The 18,834-nt window shown below is 46.3% G+C and overlaps 2 protein-coding genes across 2 annotated transcripts; one reads left to right on the plus strand and one right to left on the minus strand.

Moving 5' to 3' along the window:
* Window positions 1-2,066: 2,066 nt before the first annotated feature.
* LOC125554287 (cortical cell-delineating protein-like) lies at window positions 2,067-2,742 on the minus strand. Its single transcript, XM_048717863.1, has one exon. It carries the CDS (start codon window positions 2,682-2,684, stop codon window positions 2,259-2,261), a length of 426 nt encoding a protein of 141 aa, XP_048573820.1. The 5' UTR covers window positions 2,685-2,742; the 3' UTR covers window positions 2,067-2,258.
* Window positions 2,743-8,383: 5,641 nt separating this feature from the next.
* Window positions 8,384-9,008, plus strand: LOC125554288 (cortical cell-delineating protein-like). Its single transcript, XM_048717864.1, has one exon. The coding sequence runs from the start codon at window positions 8,430-8,432 to the stop codon at window positions 8,853-8,855; it is 426 nt and encodes a 141-aa protein (XP_048573821.1). The 5' UTR covers window positions 8,384-8,429; the 3' UTR covers window positions 8,856-9,008.
* The last annotated feature ends 9,826 nt before the right edge of the window (window positions 9,009-18,834 follow it).

An 18,834-nucleotide genomic window follows, 5' to 3' on the forward strand; every position in this document is an offset into this window, starting at 1 on the left:
CTTGACATCGAGGGACTTGGTGAAATTCATAAGTGTTAATCTGGTAGAATATTGCCTTAGGTACTTTAGTGTCTCAAAAACATAGTGATGCAAATATTTAGTGTGTATGAAAATTACATGGAGATAAAGTAGACATAAGATTTTCCAACTTTCATAGTTAGATCATATTCATATGATGCCAGGATTAATTACTATGGATCTTACAAAATGCAACTTTCTGTAACAGAAGTTCATTTATATCATGTCAGTCACTTACATGCAAGAAATGAACATGTTAAAGATGATTAACATGGGCAAGGATAGGCATGGCGTGAATGTACACATTATGCAGTGCAAAACTCATGTAGGATGCAAATGCATAAGAGCTATAGGTCAATGGATATCATCATGCCAAGTTTGTAAGTTTTAACAGATTCTGACAGTTATATTATGGTGCACTTTTTCCACAGAGTTTTCATCAAGCAAATTGATCGTAACATAGATAAAAATGCCACCATTGCGTAGAACACAGAAAAATGCACAACATTGATATAAGGCACGTTTTCATCGGATACACAGATTAAAAGTTATAACGGTTTTAATATAAGATAGTGCAGCTCCTTTCAGCTAGGCGCTACACTACACTGTGCAGCTCCTTTCAGCTAGGCGCTGCACTACACTGTGCAGCTCCTTTCATCTAGGCGCTGCACAACCAGGAGTGGGGCCTGGGGTGCCATGCTGGACAGACTTGCAACGCCTGCGAGCTAGGCGCTGCACCGTAGGGTGTGGCGCCTTCGTGTCGGGCGCCACTCAAAACGGTCAGCTGGGTGAATTTTTTTGCAACGCAGTTTATTTTGTGAAATGTTTTCGTTCACAGGTCAAAATTGTCAAATTTGCCTAGTTAGCAAGCATGAGAGCTTCGTGATTCAAGTTATTTCTTAACAGAAACTTGTCATGTGTCACTGCAATTTGCCATCCTTGCGTGGCTAGAACTGCCATAAAAAACGCCAGGGCCGGTGCCACGCACCTGGCATGTGGTACTTATCATTTAGGTTTTTTATTGGAACGGTCATTCTAATGCTGCGTTTGGATGATTGAATGGAAGGCCTTCATATGGAATTGGTCTCATTTCCAATTCAGCAAGGAAACTGTAATGGACATGAATATGAATTCGCTTGTTTGGATGCTAACTAATTGAATTGGCTCATGAAATCTCAGTTAAATTTCAAGACCAAAGCATGTTGGATGGCAAATTATGAAATTGGATAGTGCTTTGTTTTATATGCATCAAATTAAAATATGTATAATATGTGACTATGATTGAATGATTATATAGCAATGTGTGACTATAATTCAAGACTACAACCTAAAATACCTTATGAAGTTACCCCGCAAAAAAGCACCATATGAAGTTCACAATTTTTTTCCACCATCTCATTACCATTTAACAATAACATCCAACATGCAAACGATAAATCTATGGTTAGTTGATTACAAAAGATAAATCTGTGAAAGGAAAAGGAACAAGTTAGCATGGATCCAGTGAAGGGGGAGAAGAATATGGCATGAGGTCCACTATGGGCATGGGAGGAGATGGGTTGTCACAACCAGAGATGGGCGAGACAGAAGGCCTGCATCGGCCGGAGGAATTTCGGAGAAAAAAGAACATCAGGCCCGATCTCATGGAAAATATTTTGTCTCCGCTTGCAAAATTTCTAACTTGTGAAAATATCAACCCCCCCCCCCCCCCCCCACCCAAATTCCAACTTCCAAAGGGATAACTGGAGATTAGTGGTATAGGAGATTTCCTCAGCCAGCCACGCCTGCGCGTGGCCTCACTGTGTTTGCGGCAAATTGATGTAAACAGATAACTATTAGTACAATTGTTTTTCATCATTTTACATATATTTAAACACCTATTTACACATTTGTTTTGGCATGGCTCCCGCATTTGTGAGGCGTCATCTAGTTCTTTTTTTGCGGGGTAAGGCGTCATCTAGTTTTCAAAAATGAAGAAGCTACAATGTGTATGTGCGCGAGCGCGTCTAGATCAGTACTTGTGTTTCAGAAAGAAAACAAAAGGGCAATTAACTAGAGCAATATTTATTGCTCACTGATGATATATATCAATACGAAGAGCACATGGTTGTTCGCCAAAAAACAAAAAGAGTAGTGCTGGTTACAACGATTCAAATGCGGACACGAAAATAACAACGACGTACGGACCAAAAGCAAATCTTATTGAGCGGCGCCCGTGCAGTTGCAACAGTACGCGTCCGTTAATGGGCTGGGCAAGTGAACTCGGACGGGCACGTCTTGCCGCAGTGGTTGAGGAGGAGGCTGATGTCCACGGGCACGTCGAGGTGGATGCCGAGGACGTTGGCCCTGACAGCGGTGCAGAGGCAGACGGCGGCGTCAAGGTCGACCAACCCGTGGAGCAGCGGGCAGCACTCGTCGCGCGCCGGCACGCCGACCTTGAGGCCGAGCAGGCCGCCGAGAACGTTGGCGCACACCCTCAGCTTTAGCGCGTCGATGGAGCACTGCCCGCCGTGGCCGTGCGCTCCTCCTCCATGGTATGGCGGCGGAACGACAACGGGCGGCGTCGGCACGACGACTGGCGGCTGGCAGTAGGGTCCGCAGCCGTGCGTGGCGACGGCGGAGAGGAGGAGGCTCAGGGCGACGAAGGTAGCAGCTCTGGATGCCATCGTGAGCGTGTGCTTGAGTAGGATATGTAGCTAGTGCTTTGGGTTTGGGATGCATGAGAGCTTGGAGAGAGTGTTGTATTTATAGCCGGGTGATATGCATGGATGCGTGGTGCATGGGATCAAGCTGTTCGGCGTAATAGCTTAGGTATGTAGGACGAGACTTGCTTGCTCCTCGGCGTGCGCCCATCCGTGCTCCCGCATACGTGGCATGATTTGATTGGAATAAAATAAGGCCCGGCCCCATCCCCTTAAAATCAGAGGAGGGAGGGAAATGATTAGATTAGAAAAAAAAGACAGCCGTAGGATGAAGTGGGTGCACGGATAGGAGCATGGAGAGGGAGCAGGCAAGCCGGATCCAGGTATGTATGCATGATCGATCGTCATACGTGGCCATGTGCGAGTCGATCGGCTTCGAGACTGCTAGGTTGTCCTCTGGGTGTATCATTTGTTTGATACGGCGGGATTTTAGCATGATCACGGACTGATGGCTTTGGAATATTATTCCTGAAGATACGGCAACAAGTTGAGCAATGCTCTTGCATGTTCATCCATGTTAAGCCAACCTTTGTGATACTACACAGCATATTTTAGATTAAAAGGGACAAGATTATGTAAGCAAGTTGAGGAATAAGGTGTGAGCGCTTGGACTTCGTTAGCGATGCGCGCGGGGCGCAGTGGACAAGGAAATAATAATCAGAAACACCTAAAAATCAGACGTTAGACATGATAAATCTGACATTTTTCATGGCAACTTATATTGTGTGATGATGGCAAATTTAACTTGCAAGCGCAGTAATTTTTGAAAAAAACAAACTGAAGCGGATTTGCCATGCTCGCCAACTAAACTTGCCAGAGAACATAATTTATGATGAAAAATGTTTGATTTATCATGATAAAAAAATCTGACATCAGATTTATAGTGGAGGCCATAATAATATGGACACACATAGCCACCATACCGGAATGTAAGCCGACATCGAAGTTTATGCTACCTCCATGTGAGACCAATACTGAACCGGCTAGAACGATGTTATCTTTGATAGTACCATCAATATGATGGGGACTCTGCAGGTACATTCTTTGATAGTCATCTGGTTAATTATCAAATGGTAGAAATTAATCAGGTGCTAATGACTGTCATTTTGATATGATAGTGAGAACTTTGGCTGAGTTTTTCTTTCTAGGGAAACTTTTTCATAGAATAAGCTAGACGGCTTAATTTGTGTGTGTCCTAGCTAGGTCTCAAGTGCTCAGTGTGTCGGTCTATTTTTTCCTCTAAAACCCAACCTTAACAGGTTTCGGAATCCCAGCATGCTGGCTACCTATATAGATGTAGTCTAGGTTGAGATACTTATTTTAAGATGGAGGGAGTACTAATTACCATGTCAAAGCGAATTATCAAGAAAACTATATTGGCAAAAGCGGGGGTTTCAGCCGGTTTTACCTATATAGGCCCTACCTTTTTTGCTGGGTGGCGGGGGGGGGGGGGGGGGGGGGGAGCTGAATAATTGTCTTCCCGACCATGGACATGCATGATTCCATCGACTTAATCACGTCTGTCTAATATGATCTCTTGTTTCTCGTGAACACCCAATGGGTCATAAGGTCATATATGCAAGTACAGTGGTACACACACAAAGTTGTTTGTTCACATCTGAAATATTCTCGGACAACTTGAACTACCGATCTACGCTGTCCGAATCAAACTTTCACAAACCACGACTGTACTTTGGTTTCTTGAAACAAACTTTCATCTAGCAACAGAGTGTACGTTGCAATGGGAGAGAAAAAATAATACACTCCCCTGACCCAATAACCATGACTCAAGACCTCAATAGATCCACGTCCTTTGTTGTCATTATATTCAGATTTTTTAAATAGTTAACAGATAATAACATCATATTCAAATTCTGCATATTTTTTAATCAAATTTCATATATAACATGTTAAATTTGAAGTTAGAGTTTAAAAGATATGAATATTTTTGAAAAGCATTTGATATGTACTGCAGGTTGATTAAATTAAAACTATCGCTCTTGCAGGAAACCCTCGGTATTTTGGTATTGCGAGATATGTATTGTGGGTTGATCTCTACTCCTAATGGAACAGTTGGTGAATAGACTGTTGGAAATATGGCCTAGAGGCAATAATAAATTGATTATTATTATATTTCCTTGTTCACGATAATCGTTTATTATCCATGCTAGGATTGTATTGATAGGAAACTCAGATACATGTGTGGATACATAGACAACACCATGTCCCTAGTAAGCCTCTAGTTGACTAGCTCGTTGATCAATAGATGGTTACGGTTTTCTGACCATGGCCATTGGATGTCGTTGATAACGGGATCACATCATTAGGAGAATGATGTGATGGACAAGACCCAATCCTAAGCCTAGCACAAAGATCGTGTAGTTCGTATGCTAAAACTTTTCTAATGTCAAGTATCATTTCCTTAGACCATGAGATTGTGCAACTCTCGGATACCGTAGGAGTGCTTTGGGTGTGCCAAACGTCACAACGTAACTGGGTGGCTATAAAGGTTCACTACAGGTATCTCCGAAAGTGTCTGTTGGGTTGGCACGAATCGAGACTGGGATTTGTCACTCCGTGTAAACGGAGAGGTATCTCTGGGCCCACTCGGTAGGACATCATCATAATGTGCACAATGTGACCAAGGAGTTGATCATGGGATGATGTGTTACGGAACGAGTAAAGAGACTTGCCGGTAACGAGATTGAACAAGGTATCGGGATACCGACGATCGAATCTCGGGCAAGTACAATATCCCTGGACAAAGGGAATTGTATATGGGATTGATTGAATCCTCGACATCGTGGTTCATCCGATGAGATCATCGTGGAACATGTGGGAGCCAACATGGGTATCCAGATCCCGCTGTTGGTTATTGGCCGGAGAGTTGTCTCGGCCATGTCTGCATGGTTCCCGAACCCGTAGGGTCTACACACTTAAGGTTCGGTGACGCTAGAGTTGTTATGGGAAATAGTATGTGGTTACCGAAGGTTGTTCGAAGTCCCGGATGAGATCCGGGACATGACGATGAGCTCTGGAATGGTCCGGAGGTGAAGATCGGTATATTGGACGAAGGGTATTGGACTCCAAAAGTGTTCCGGGGATATCAGGCTATGGCCAGCATGACCGAAAAGTGTTTCGGGAGCCCCGGCAAGCGTGGGAGGGCCTCATGGGCCAAAGGGGAAGGGGCAAACCAGCCCACTAAGGGGTGGTGCGCCTCCCACACCCTTTACCACGTTACTTGGGGGGTTGGGGCGCCTCCAACTGGCTTGGGAGGCAAGCCTCCACCTGCTTGGCTTGGGGGGCAAGTCTCCCTAGGATTTTCCCTAGGAAGATCCAATCTGCCTAGCTGCCGCCCCCTAGGGGAAACCCTAGGGCGCCTCCCCCTCTCCCCTTGCCCCTATATATAGTGGAGGGGTGGGAGGGCAGCCGTGACCTCTTCCCTGGCGCAGCCCTCCCTCCTCCTACACCTCCTCCTCCTCCATAGTGCTTGGCGAAGCCCTGCTGGAGAACCACAAGCTCCATTGCCACCATGCCATCGTGCTGCTGGAGTTCTCCCTCAACTTCTCCTCTCCCCTTGCTGGATCAAGAAGGAGGGGACGTCCCCGGGCTGTATGTGTGTTGAACGCGGAGGCGCCGTCCATTCGGCGCTAGATCAGAATCAACCGCGATCTGAATCGCTGCGAGTACGACTCCTTCATCCACGTTCTTACAACGCTTCCGCTTAGCGATCTACAAGGGTATGTAGATGCACTCTCCTTCCCCTCGTTGCTAGATTACTCCATAGATTGATCTTGGTGATGTGTAGAAAATTTTAAATTTCTGTTACGATCCCCATCATATTTCCTATGTTTTCCACCTATAGAAGGAAATCACCCCTCCATCGATATTAGCGTTTTTTTGGAATGAGATCTCCAGGTTATGAATTTTTTTGCGATTCTTTCCAACGGTGACCTCTCCTCCGCTCTGGCTCCTTCTCGCATAAACACCTCCACCACAGCCAGCTGACGCCACCCCAGATCTCCTGCCTCTCCACACCTTCTCCGCCACCTCCTCCTCGTACTCCATTGACAATCCCTCCACCATGTTTGTCCACGACGGTGTCGAGGACATGGTGCGGCAGCATACCAGCGGTATAGCAGCGCATAGCAGCAGGAAGCAGCACGCAGCAAGCGAGGCGAGCGGCCGGCGTGGCTGAGGGGGCGGCCGGCAGAAGATGGCCGTGACAGGAGGGGGCGCGAGGCAGGGGCGCGACTGCGGGGCGAGCAAAGGAATAGGCAGCAGCAGACGGGGCGAGCGCAGCTAGCGAGAGTGTGGCGCGTGGCCAGGGTGTGCATCGCGCGGGTCACAGTGGTGCGGTGGCTGCGGCGAGCGCGACGGCAGTGGCGGGTGCGATCGACGCGGTGTGGCACGGGCGTGGGCATGGAGAGGGAGTGGCCCCGCGAGCGCGGAAGAAGAGCAGCAGGCTTGGGCATGGGCGCGCATAGGAGCGGGCATGTGCCACGGGGTCAATCCGAGGAGCTCGGTGGCTACCCCTACAATGGCCAAGGCGGACGGCGGTTCTCGACCACGGCAAAATACCTAACGAGAGCAAGCGAGAGGGAAAACAGGGGAAAGGCAAGAGGAGATCACGGCGGTGTCAATGGCGTCCTAGGGGAAGACAGGGGAGCTCAGGGCGGCGCGGATCGAACGGCAATGTTACGGTGGCCGAAGGTTGAGGAAGACGGCAGCGACGTCGATGCGGGGGTGCTGGACTTGATCTCGTTGGCGCAGACGAAGTAGCGGAGGAGTTCGGAGCTCCTTGACAAGCTCCTAGCCTGCAGGGAGAGCAGTGGCTGTGTGGACGGGGTCGGTCATGGTGGTCGGCGCGTCTGACTTCGTCCAGATCGACGGGATCGAGCGAGCGAGGAGGAGAAGTGGATCTGGGAGGGGGCGTCGAGGAGTGAGGCCATGGGGGGCAGGGGAGGCAGGGCGTCACCCTTATCCATTCCCCTCGATGCCGGCGAGGTGGTCGGGGGGAGCTCGACTCTGTAGCGACGCAGTTCGGGGAAATATAAGTTGTGGTGGCAAATATAATACACACTATCCATATTGTTATGCACTAGCGCGTGTGCGTGTGAAATAGATGAATTATGATCCCGTACCCAATAAGATGGATATGTGTGTGTGTTAGAGAGAGAGGGGAGGAGAGAAAGTGAGGAAGAGGAAGAGAGAGAGAGTGTGTGTGTAAGAATTTGATGATAAAAAATGTCACCAATATCACTTGATATGTATGAGAATATTAAATGTAATATTAACATAACTGATATTAAACTCTTAAAGTTAATATGGCTCCATTGCAACGTACGGGCGTTCTTTTAGTTACCTTAAAACTATGGTTAACATGGATGAACATGCAAGGGTATTGCTCAACTTGTTGCCGTATCTTCAGGAATAATATTCCAAAACCATCAGTCCCTGATCATGCTAAAATCCCGCCGTATCAAACAAATGATACACCCAGAGGACAACCTAGCAGTCTCCAAGCCGATCAAATCGCACATGGCCACGTATGATCATGCACACATGCCTAAGCGACTACGCCAAACAGTTCCATCCCATGCATGCACGCATCCAGATCCCCCGGCTATAAATACAACACTCTCTCAAGCTCTCATGCATCACAAACCCAAACCCAAAGCACTGTCTATCCTCAAGCACACGCTCACGATGGCATCCAGAGCTGCCATCTTCGTCACCCTGAGCCTCCTCCTCTCCGCCGTCGCCACGCACGGCTGCGGACCCTACTGCCAGCCGCCAGTCGTCGTGCCGACGCCGCCCGTTGTCGTTCCGCCGCCATACCATGGAGGAGGAGCGCACGGCCACGGCGGGCAGTGCTCCATCGACGCGCTAAAGCTGAGGGTGTGCGCCAACGTTCTCGGCGGCCTGCTCGGCCTCAAGGTCGGCGTGCCGGCGCGCGACGAGTGCTGCCCGCTGCTCCACGGGTTGGTCGACCTTGACGCCGCCGTCTGCCTCTGCACCGCCGTCAGGGCCAACGTCCTCGGCATCCACCTCGACGTGCCCGTGGACATCAGCCTCCTCCTCAATCACTGCGGCAAGACGTGCCCGTCCGAGTTCACTTGCCCAGCCCATTAACGGACGCGTACTGCTGCACGTACGGGCGCCCAATAAGATTTGCTTTCGATCCGTACGTCGTTGTTATTTTCGTGTCCACATTTGAATCCTTATAACCGGTACTACTCTTTTTGTAACAATCATCAGCCATCCAAATCATGATCTATTGACACATGGAACTGAGTAATAATCCCGCATATATATGGCAGGCTTCGATGCACGGTAGCTCTTTATTGTCCGTAGTAAGTAAAATCACTAAGAACAACTCCAACGCGCCCACTAAATGAACGCGCCATTTGTTTGTTTTTTGTCTATTTGGGTCGGCATTCGTCACCCCGCTTGTTGTCCGCCCCTGTTTGCGTCGGCCGTGCGCCCAACACATACACCCATGTCATGCCCGTACATAATTTTAAAAAGGTCCGCGGTCATAGACCATGCTAATGACCATGCCATCACTCAGAGTTCATGCTGACGTCATGACAGCCATACATGCCAGCGTCCAAAAAACCACCACACAGTTCACGCTGCCACACTTGCCAGCGGCCAACACACATCCCAGCACTCCAAAAAGGGGGGGGGGGGAGTTCAATCACACCATCTCGCTCGTGGTCATGCCAGCGGGCATTTCCTCTGGCCCCCGAAGGATGATCCACCCGTCACAAGTGTGGCATTGAGGTCGATGGCCATGGGCGCGAGCGTGGACGACGCCACCATGCTTACCTACGGTGAGCATTCCCCGAAGAAAATGGGAGGCTTGCGGATAGGGATGAAATCCAGGAATCAGAGGCATGGCGGACGTGCGCGGCGACTCTGGAAGTGCCACACAAGGAAAGGCCGATGAGCCCTTGCTGGCCGCGGCCACAGCGGTACCGACGAGCCCGTGCTGGCCTGGGTTTTGAAGGAAATATGCCCTAGAGGCAATAATAAAGTTATTATTTATTTTCTTATATCATGATAAATGTTTATTATTCATACTAGAATTATATTAACTAGAAACATAATACATGTGTGAATACATAGACAAATAGAGTGTCACTAGTATGCCTCTACTTGACTAGCTCGTTGATCAAAGATGGTTATGTTTCCTAACCATAGACATGAGTTGCCATTTGATTAACGGGATCACATCATTAGGGGAATGATCACATCATGATCACATGGCCACCATGATCACATCATTAGGAGAATGATGTGATTGACTTGACCCATTCCATTAGCATAGCACTTGATCGTTTAGTTTGTTGCTATTGCTTTCTTCATGACTTATACATGTTCCTATGACTATGAGATTATGCAACTCCCGTTTACCGGAGGAACACTTTGTGTGCTACCAAACGTCACAACGTAACTGGGTGATTATAAAGGTGCTCTGCAGGTGTCTCCGAAGGTACTTGTTGGGTTGGCGTATTTCGAGATTAGGATTTGTCACTCCGATTGTCGGAGAGGTATCTCTGGGCCCTCTCGGTAATGCACATCACTTAAGCCTTGCAAGCATTGCAACCAATGAGTTAGTTGCGGGATGATGTATTACAGAACGAGTAAAGAGACTTGCCGGTAACGAGATTGAACTAGGTATTGAGATACCGACGATCGAATCTCGGGCAAGTAACATATACCGATGACAAAGGGAACAACATATGTTGTTATGCGGTCTGACCGATAAAGATCTTCGTAGAATATGTGGGAGCCAATATGAGCATCCAGGTTCCGCTATTGGTTATTGACCGAAGACGTGTCTCGGTCATGTCTACATTGTTCTCGAACCCGTAGGGTACGCTTAAGGTTTAGATGGCAGTTATATTATGAGTTTATGAGTTTTGATGTACCGAAGGAGTTCGGAGTCCCGGATGAGATCGGGGACATGACGAGGAGTCTTGAAATGGTCGAGCCGTAAAGATCAATATATTGGACGACTATATTCGGACATCGGAAAGGTTCCGAGTGATTCGGGTATTTTTCGGAGTACCGGAGAGTTACGGGAATTCGCCGGGTAGTATATGGGCCTTATTGAGGCATACGAGAATAGAGGAGAGAGGCCAAAAGGAAGGAGGCGCGCGCCCCCCTCTGGTCCGAATTGGACAAGGGGTGCAGCCCACTTTTCCTTGTTCCTCTCCCCCTCTTTCCTTCTCTCCTACTCCAACAAGGGAAGGAGGAGTCCTACTCCCGGTGGGAGTAGGACTCCCCCCCCTTGGCGCGCCCTCCTCCTAGGCCGGCCGCCTCCCCCCTTGCTCCTTTATATACGGGGGCAGGGGGACGCCCCATAGACACACAAGTTGATCAGTTGATCTCTCCCAGTCGTGTGCGGTGCCCCCGTCCACCATATTCCACCTCGGTCATATCGTAGCGGTGCTTAGGCGAAGCCCTGCGTCGGTAGCAACATCATCACCGTCACCACGCCGTCGTGCTGACGGAACTCTCCCGTGAAGCTCTGCTGGATCAGAGTTCGCGGGACGTCATCAAGCTGAATGTGTGCTGAACTCGGAGGTGCCGTGCGTTCGGTACTTGGATCGGTCGGATCGTGAAGACGTGCGACTACATCAACCGCGTTGTGCTAACGCTTCCGCTTTCGGTCTACGAGGGTACGTGGACAACACTCTCCCCTCTTGTTGCTATGCATCACCATGATCTTGCGTGTGCATAGGAATTTTTTTAAAATTCCTACGTTCCCCAACAGTGGCATCCGAGCCAGGTTTTATGTGTTGATGTAATATGCACGAGTAGAACACAAGTGAGTTGTGGGCGATATAAGTCATACTGCTTAACAGCATGTCACACTTTGGTTCGGCGGTATTGTTGGATAAAGCGGCCCGGACCGACATTATGCGTACGCTTACGCGAGACTGGTTCTACCGACGTGCTTTGCACACAGGTGGCTGGCGGGTGTCAGTTTCTCCAACTTTAGTTGAACCGAATGTGGCTATGCCCGGTCCTTGTGAAGGTTAAAACAGCACCAACTTGATAAACTATCATTATGGTTTTGATGCGTAGGTAAGAACGGTTCTTGCTCAGCCCGTAGTAGCCACGTAAAACTTGCAACAACAAAGTAGAGGACGTCTAACTTGTTTTTGCAGGGCATGTTGTGATGTGATATGGTCAAGACGTGATGAGATATAAGTTGTTGTATGAGATGATCATGTTTTGTTGAAGTTATCGGCAACTGGCAAAAGCCTTATGGTTATCTCTCTGTTGCATAAGATGCAAGCGCCAAATAATTGCTTTACTTTATCGCTATGCGATAGCAATAGTTGCAAGAGCAATTGTTGGCGAGACAACCATGTGACGACACATTGATATAGATCAAGATGATGGAGATCATGGTGTCATGCCGGTGACGATGGAGATCATGACGATGCTTTGAAGATGGAGATCAAAGGCACAAGATGATGATGGCCATATCATGTCACATATTTTGATTGCATGTAATGTTTATCTTTTATACATCTTATTTTGCTTAGTTCGATGGTAGCTTTATAAGATGATCTCTCACTAATTATCAAGGGACAAGTGTTCTCCCTGAGTATGCACCGTTGCGAAAGTTCTTCGTGCTGAGACACCATGTGATGATCGGGTGTGATAGGCTCTACGTTCAAATACAACGGGTGCAAAACAGTTGCACACGCGGAATACTCAGGTTAAACTTGACGAGCCTAGCATATAACAGATATGGCCTCGGAACATGAAGACCGAAAGGTCGAGCGTGAATCATATAGTAGATATGATCAACATAGTGATGTTCACCATTGAAACTACTCCATCTCACGCGGACATGGTTTAGTTGATATGGATCACGTGATCACTTAGAATATTAGAGGGATGTCTGTCTAAGTGGGAGTTCTTAAGTACTATGATTAATTGAACTTTAATTTATCATGAACTTAGTCTTGGTAGTATTAGCATATCTATGTTGTAGATCAATAGCTCGCGATGTTGCTCTCAGTTTATTGTGTTCCTAGAGAAAAATTATGTTGAAAAATGTTAGTAGCAATGATGCGGATTGGATCCATGATCTGAGGATTATCCTCATTGCCGCACAGAAGAATTATGTCTTTGATGCACCGCTAGGTGACAGACCTATTGCAGGAGTAGAGGCAGACGTTATGAACGTTTGGCTAGCTCAATATGATGACTACTTGATAGTTTAGTGCACCATGCTTAACGGCTTAGAATCGGGACTTCAAAGACATTTTGAATGTCATGGACCATATGAGATGTTTCAGGAGTTGAAGTTAATATTTCAAGCAAATACCCGAGTTGAGAGATATGAAGTATCCAACAAGTTCTATAGCTAAAAAGATGGAGGAGAATAGCTCAAGCAGTGAGCATGTGCTCAGATTGTTTGGATACTACAATCGCTTAAATCAAGTGGGAGTTAATCTTTCAGATAAGATAGTGATTGACATAATTCTCTAGTCACCATCACCAAGTTAGTAGAACTTCGTGATGAACTATGATATGCAAGGGATAAACGGAAACGATTCCCAAGCTCTTCATAATGCTGAAATCAACAAAGGTAGAAATCAAGAAAAATATCAAGTGTTGATGATAGACAAGACCACTAGTTTCAAGAAAAGGGCAAAGGGAAGAAGGGGAACTTCAAGAAGAACGGCAAGCAAGTTGCTGCTCAAGTGAAGAAGCCCAAGTCTGGTCCTAAACCTCAGACTAAGTGCTTCTACTGCAAAGGGACTGGTCACTGGAAGCGGAACTGCCCCAAGTATTTGGTGGATAAGAAGGATGGCAAAGTGAACAAAGGTATATTTGATATACAGATTATTGATGTGTATTTTACTAGTGTTCGTAGCAACCCCTCGGTATTTGATACTGGTTCAGTTGCTAAGAGTAGTAACTCGAAACGGGAGTTGCAGAATGAACAGAGACTAGTTAAGGGTGAAGTGACGATGTGTGTTGGAAGTGGTTCCAAGATTGATATGATCATCACCGCACACTCCCTATACTTTCGGGATTAGTGTTGAACCTAAATAAGTGTTATTTGGTGTTTGCGTTGAGCATGAATATGATTTGATCATGTTTATTGCAATACGGTTATTCATGTAAGTTAGAGAATAATTGTTGTTCTGTTTACATGAATAAAACCTTCTATGGTCATACACCCAATAAAAATGGTTTGTTGGATCTTGATCATGGTAATACACATTTTTATAATACTGAAGCCAAAAGATGCAAAGTTAATAATGATAGTGCAACTTATTTGTGGCACTGCCGTTTAGGTCATATTGGTGTATAGCGCATGAAGAAAATCCATGCTGATGGGCTTTTGGAATCACTTGATTATGAATCAGTTGATGCTTGCGAACCATGCCTCATGGGCAAGATGACTAAGACTCCATTCTCCGGAACAATGAAGTAAGCAACAGATTTGTTGGAAATCATACATACTGATGTATGTGGTCCCATGAATATTGAAGCTCGCGGCAGGTGTCATTATTTTCTGATCTTGACAGATGATTTGAGCAGATATGAGTATATCTACTTGATGAAACACAAGTCTGAAACATTTGAAAAGTTCGAAGAATTTCAGAGTGAAGTGGAGAATCATCGTAACAAAAATAAAAGTTTCTACGATATGATCACAAAAGTAAAATATTTGAGTTACGAGTTTGGCCTTCAGTTAAAACAATGTGAAATAGTTTCACTACTCACGCCACCTGGAACACCACAGTGTAATGGTGTGTCCGAACATCGTAACTGTACTTTATTAGATATGGTGCGATCTATGATGTCTCTTACCGATTTACCACTATCGTTTTGGGGTTATGCATTAGAGACAGCTACATTCATATTAAATAGGGCACCATCTAAATCCGTTGAGACGACACCGTATGAACTATGATTTGGCAAGAAACCTAAGCTGTCGTTTCTTAAAGTTTGAGCTTGCAATGCTTATGTGAAAAAGTTTCAACCTGATAAGCTCAAACCCAAATCGGAGAAATGCATCTTCATAGGATACCCAAAAGAAAATGTTGGGTACACCTTCTATCACAGATCCGAAGGCAAGATATTCATTGCTGGGAATGGATCCTTTCTAGAGGAGTTTCTCTCGGAAGAAGTGAGTGGGAGGAAAGTAGAACTTGATGAGGTAACTGTACCTGCTCCCTTATTGGAAAGTAGTTCATCACAGAAATATGTTCCTGTGACTACTACACCAATTAGTGAGGAAGCTAATGATGATGATCATGTAACTTCAGATCAAGTTGCTACCGAACCTCGTAGGTAAACCAGAGTAAGATCCGCACCAGAGTAGTATGGTAATCCTGTTCTGGAGGTCATGTTACTTGACCATGACGAGCCTATGAGGAAGCGATGATGAGCCCAGATTCCGCGAAATGGCTTGAGGCCATAAAATCTGAGATGAGATCCATGTATGAGAACAAAGTATGGACTTTGATTGACTTTCCCATTGATCGGCGAGCCATTGAGATTAAATGGATCTTCAAGAGGAAGATGGACGCTGATAGTAGTGTTACTATCTACAAAGCTAGAATTGTCGCAAAAAGGTTTTGGACAAGTTTAAGGTGTTGACTACGATGAGAGTTTCTCACTTGTATCTATGCTTAAGTATGTCCGAATCATGTTAGCAATTGCCGCATTTTATGAAATCTGACAAATGGATAAACAAAACTGCATTCCTTAATGGATTTATTAAAAAAGAGTTGTATATGATGCAACCAGAAGGTTTTGTCAATCGTAAAGGTACTAACAAAATATGCAAGATCCAGCGATCCATCTATGGACTGGTGCAAGCATCTCGGAGTTGGAATATACGCTTTGATAAGTTGATCAAAGCATATAGTTTTATACAGACTTGTGGTGAAGCCTGTATTTACAAGAAAGTGAGTGGGAGCACTACAGCATTTCTGATAAGTATATGTGAATGACATATTGTTGATCAGAGATAATGTAGAATTATTCTGCAAAGCATAAAGGAATGTTTGAAAGGAGTTTTTCAAAGAAAGACCTCGGTGAAGCTGCTTACATATTGAGCATCAAGATCTATAGAGATAGATCAAGACGCTTGATAAGTTTTTCAATGAGTACATACCTTGACAAGATTTTGAAGTAGTTCAAAATGGAACAGTCAAAGAAGGAATTATTGCCTGTGTTACAAGCTGTGAAGTTGAGTAAGACTCAAAACCCGACCACGACAGAAGATAGAGAGAGAATGAAAGTCATTCCCTATGCCTCAGCCATAGGTTCTATAAAGTATATCATGTTGTGTACCAGACCTATTGTATACCCTGCCATAAGTTTGGCAAGGGAGTACAATAATGATCTAGGAGTAGATCACTGTACATTGGTCAAAATTATCCTTAGTGGAATAAGGATATGTTTCTCGATTATGGAGGTGACAAAAGGTTCGTTGTAAAGGGTTACGTCGATGCAAGTTTTGTCACTGATCCAGATGACTCAAAGTCTCAATCCGGATACATATTTAAAGTGGGAGAAATTAGCTAGAGTAGCTTCGTACAGAGCATTGTTGACATAGAAATTTGCAAAATACATACGGATCGGAATGTAGTAGACCCGTTGACTAAACTTCCCTCACAAGAAAAATATGATCACACCTGAGTACTCTTTGGGTATTAATCACATAGCGATGTGAACTATATTATTGACTCTAGTAAACCATTTGGGTGTTGGTCACATGTCGATGTGAACTATGGGTGTTAATCACATGGTGATGTGAACTATTGGTATTAAATCACATGGCGATGTGAACTAGATTATTGACTCTAGTGCAAATGGGAGACTGAAGGAAATATGCCCTAGAGGCAATAATAAAGTTATTATTTATTTCCTTATATCATGATAAATGTTTATTATTCATGCTAGAATTGTATTAATCGGAAACATAATACATGTGTGAATACATAGACAAACAGAGTGTCACTAGTATGCCTCTACTTGACTAGCTCATTGATCAAAGATGGTTATGTTTCCTAACCATAGCCATGAGTTGTCATTTGATTAACGGGATCACATCATTAGGAGAACGATGTGATTGACTTGACCCATTCCATTAGCATAGCACTTGATCGTTTAGTTTGTTGCTATTGCTTTCTTCATGACTTATACATGTTCCTGTGACTATGAGATTATGCAACTCTCGTTTACCGGAGGAACACTTTGTGTGCTACCAAACGTCACAATGTAACTGGGTGATTATAAAGGTGCTCTACAGGTGTCTCTGAAGGTACTTATTGGGTTGGCGTATTTCGAGATTAGGATTTGTCACTCCGATTGTCGGAGAGGTATCTCTGGGCCCTCTCGGTAATGCACATCACTTAAGCCTTGCGAGCATTGCAACTAATGAGTTAGTTGCGGGATGATGTATTACAGAACGAGTAAAGAGACTTGCCGGTAACGAGATTGAACTAGGTATTGAGATACCGACGATCGAATCTCAGGCAAGTAACATACCGATGACAAAGGGAACAACGTATGTTGTTATGCGGTCTGACCGATAAAGATCTTTGTAGAATATGTGGGAGCCAATATGAGCATCCAGGTTCCGCTATTGGTTATTGACCAGAGACGTGTCTTGGTCATGTCTACATTGTTCTCGAACCCGTAGGGTCCGCACGCTTAAGGTTTCGATGGTAGTTATATTATGAGTTTATGAGTTTTGATGTACCGAAGGAGTTCGGAGTCCCGGATAAGATCGGGGACATGACGAGGAGTCTCGAAATGGTCGAGACGTAAAAATCGATATATTGGACGATTATATTCGGACATCGGAAAGGTTCCGAGTGATTCGAGTATTTTTCAGAGTACCGGAGAGTCACGGGAATTCGGGGGGTGGGGGAGTATATGGGCCTTATTGGGCCATACGGGAATAGATGAGAGAGGCCAAAAGGAAGGAGGCGCCCCCCCCCCCCCTCTGGTCCGAATTGGACAAGGGGTGCAGCCCACTTTTTCTTGTTCCTCTCCCCCTCTTTCCTTCTCTCCTACTCCAATAAGGGAAGGAGGAGTCCTACTCCCGGTGGGAGTAGGACTCCCCCCCTTGGCGCGCCCTCCTCCTAGGCCGGCCGCCTCCCTCCCTTGCTCCTTTATATACGGGGGTAGGGGGCACCCTATAGACACACAAGTTGATCAGTTGATCTCTCCAGCCGTGTGCGGTGCCCCCCTCCACCATATTTCACCTCGGTCATATCGTAGCGGTGCTTAGGCGAAGCCCTGCGTCGGTAGCAACATCATCACCATCACCACGCCGTCGTGCTGACGGAACTCTCCCGTGAAGCTCGCGGGACGTCATCGAGCTGAACGTGTGCTGAACTCGGAGGTGTCGTGCGTTCGGTACTTGGATCGGTCGGATCGTGAAGACGTACGACTATATTAACCGCATTGTGCTAACGCTTCCGCTTTCGGTCTACGAGGGTACATGGACAACACTCTTCCCTCTCGTTGCTATGCATCACCATGATCTTGCGTGTGCGTAGGAATTTTTTTGAAATTACTACGTTCCCCAACAGGTTTAACCCTAGGAAGAGCAGGGCCTGACTCGTTGCCGTGGTGACTCTAACATTGTTTTCCTCTTGTTGTGCAGCGGCGACCATGGCGGTGGCGGACGCGGCTTCAGGCTTGCAGTCCTTCGTGTGCCTCCGATCCTTCCTCTTGGCCGATTGCACGGCCCGCTGCTCGGCCGTCAACGACTTCTACTTGGGCAGCGCTGCCATCTTGTGGGTGGCGCGAGGCTTGCCTTTGGCAGAGGCGACAGATGTGAGGCCGGCGGCGGCGTCGAGGATCCGCACGTCGTCCATAGCGAGCAGCAGGGAGTTTCTTTTGGGAAAGACGGGAAAATGGGGGTGGTTGTGCCGTCGACTGGCGGGCCAGGGGGAGGAATAGGCGGGCGTCGAGCGCGTCCGTTTTGTGTCCACACCAACGCAAATGAGACACAAATTTGGGTCGGGAATGTGTCGGCAGGCAGACAAAAAGCGGACGAACGTCCGTTTGAATCGACGCGTTGGGTCAACTTTTATGTACG

Source organism: Triticum urartu, chromosome 4 (genome assembly GCF_003073215.2).
Source record: "Triticum urartu cultivar G1812 chromosome 4, Tu2.1, whole genome shotgun sequence".
Classification (NCBI taxonomy): Eukaryota; Viridiplantae; Streptophyta; class Magnoliopsida; order Poales; family Poaceae; genus Triticum; species Triticum urartu.

Excerpts from the sequence above, each read along its gene's own strand:
- LOC125554287 (XM_048717863.1), bottom strand. The coding sequence starts at position 2,684 with ATGGCATCCAGAGCTGCTACCTTCGTCGCCCTGAGCCTCCTCCTCTCC.
- LOC125554288 (XM_048717864.1), top strand. The coding sequence starts at position 8,430 with ATGGCATCCAGAGCTGCCATCTTCGTCACCCTGAGCCTCCTCCTCTCC.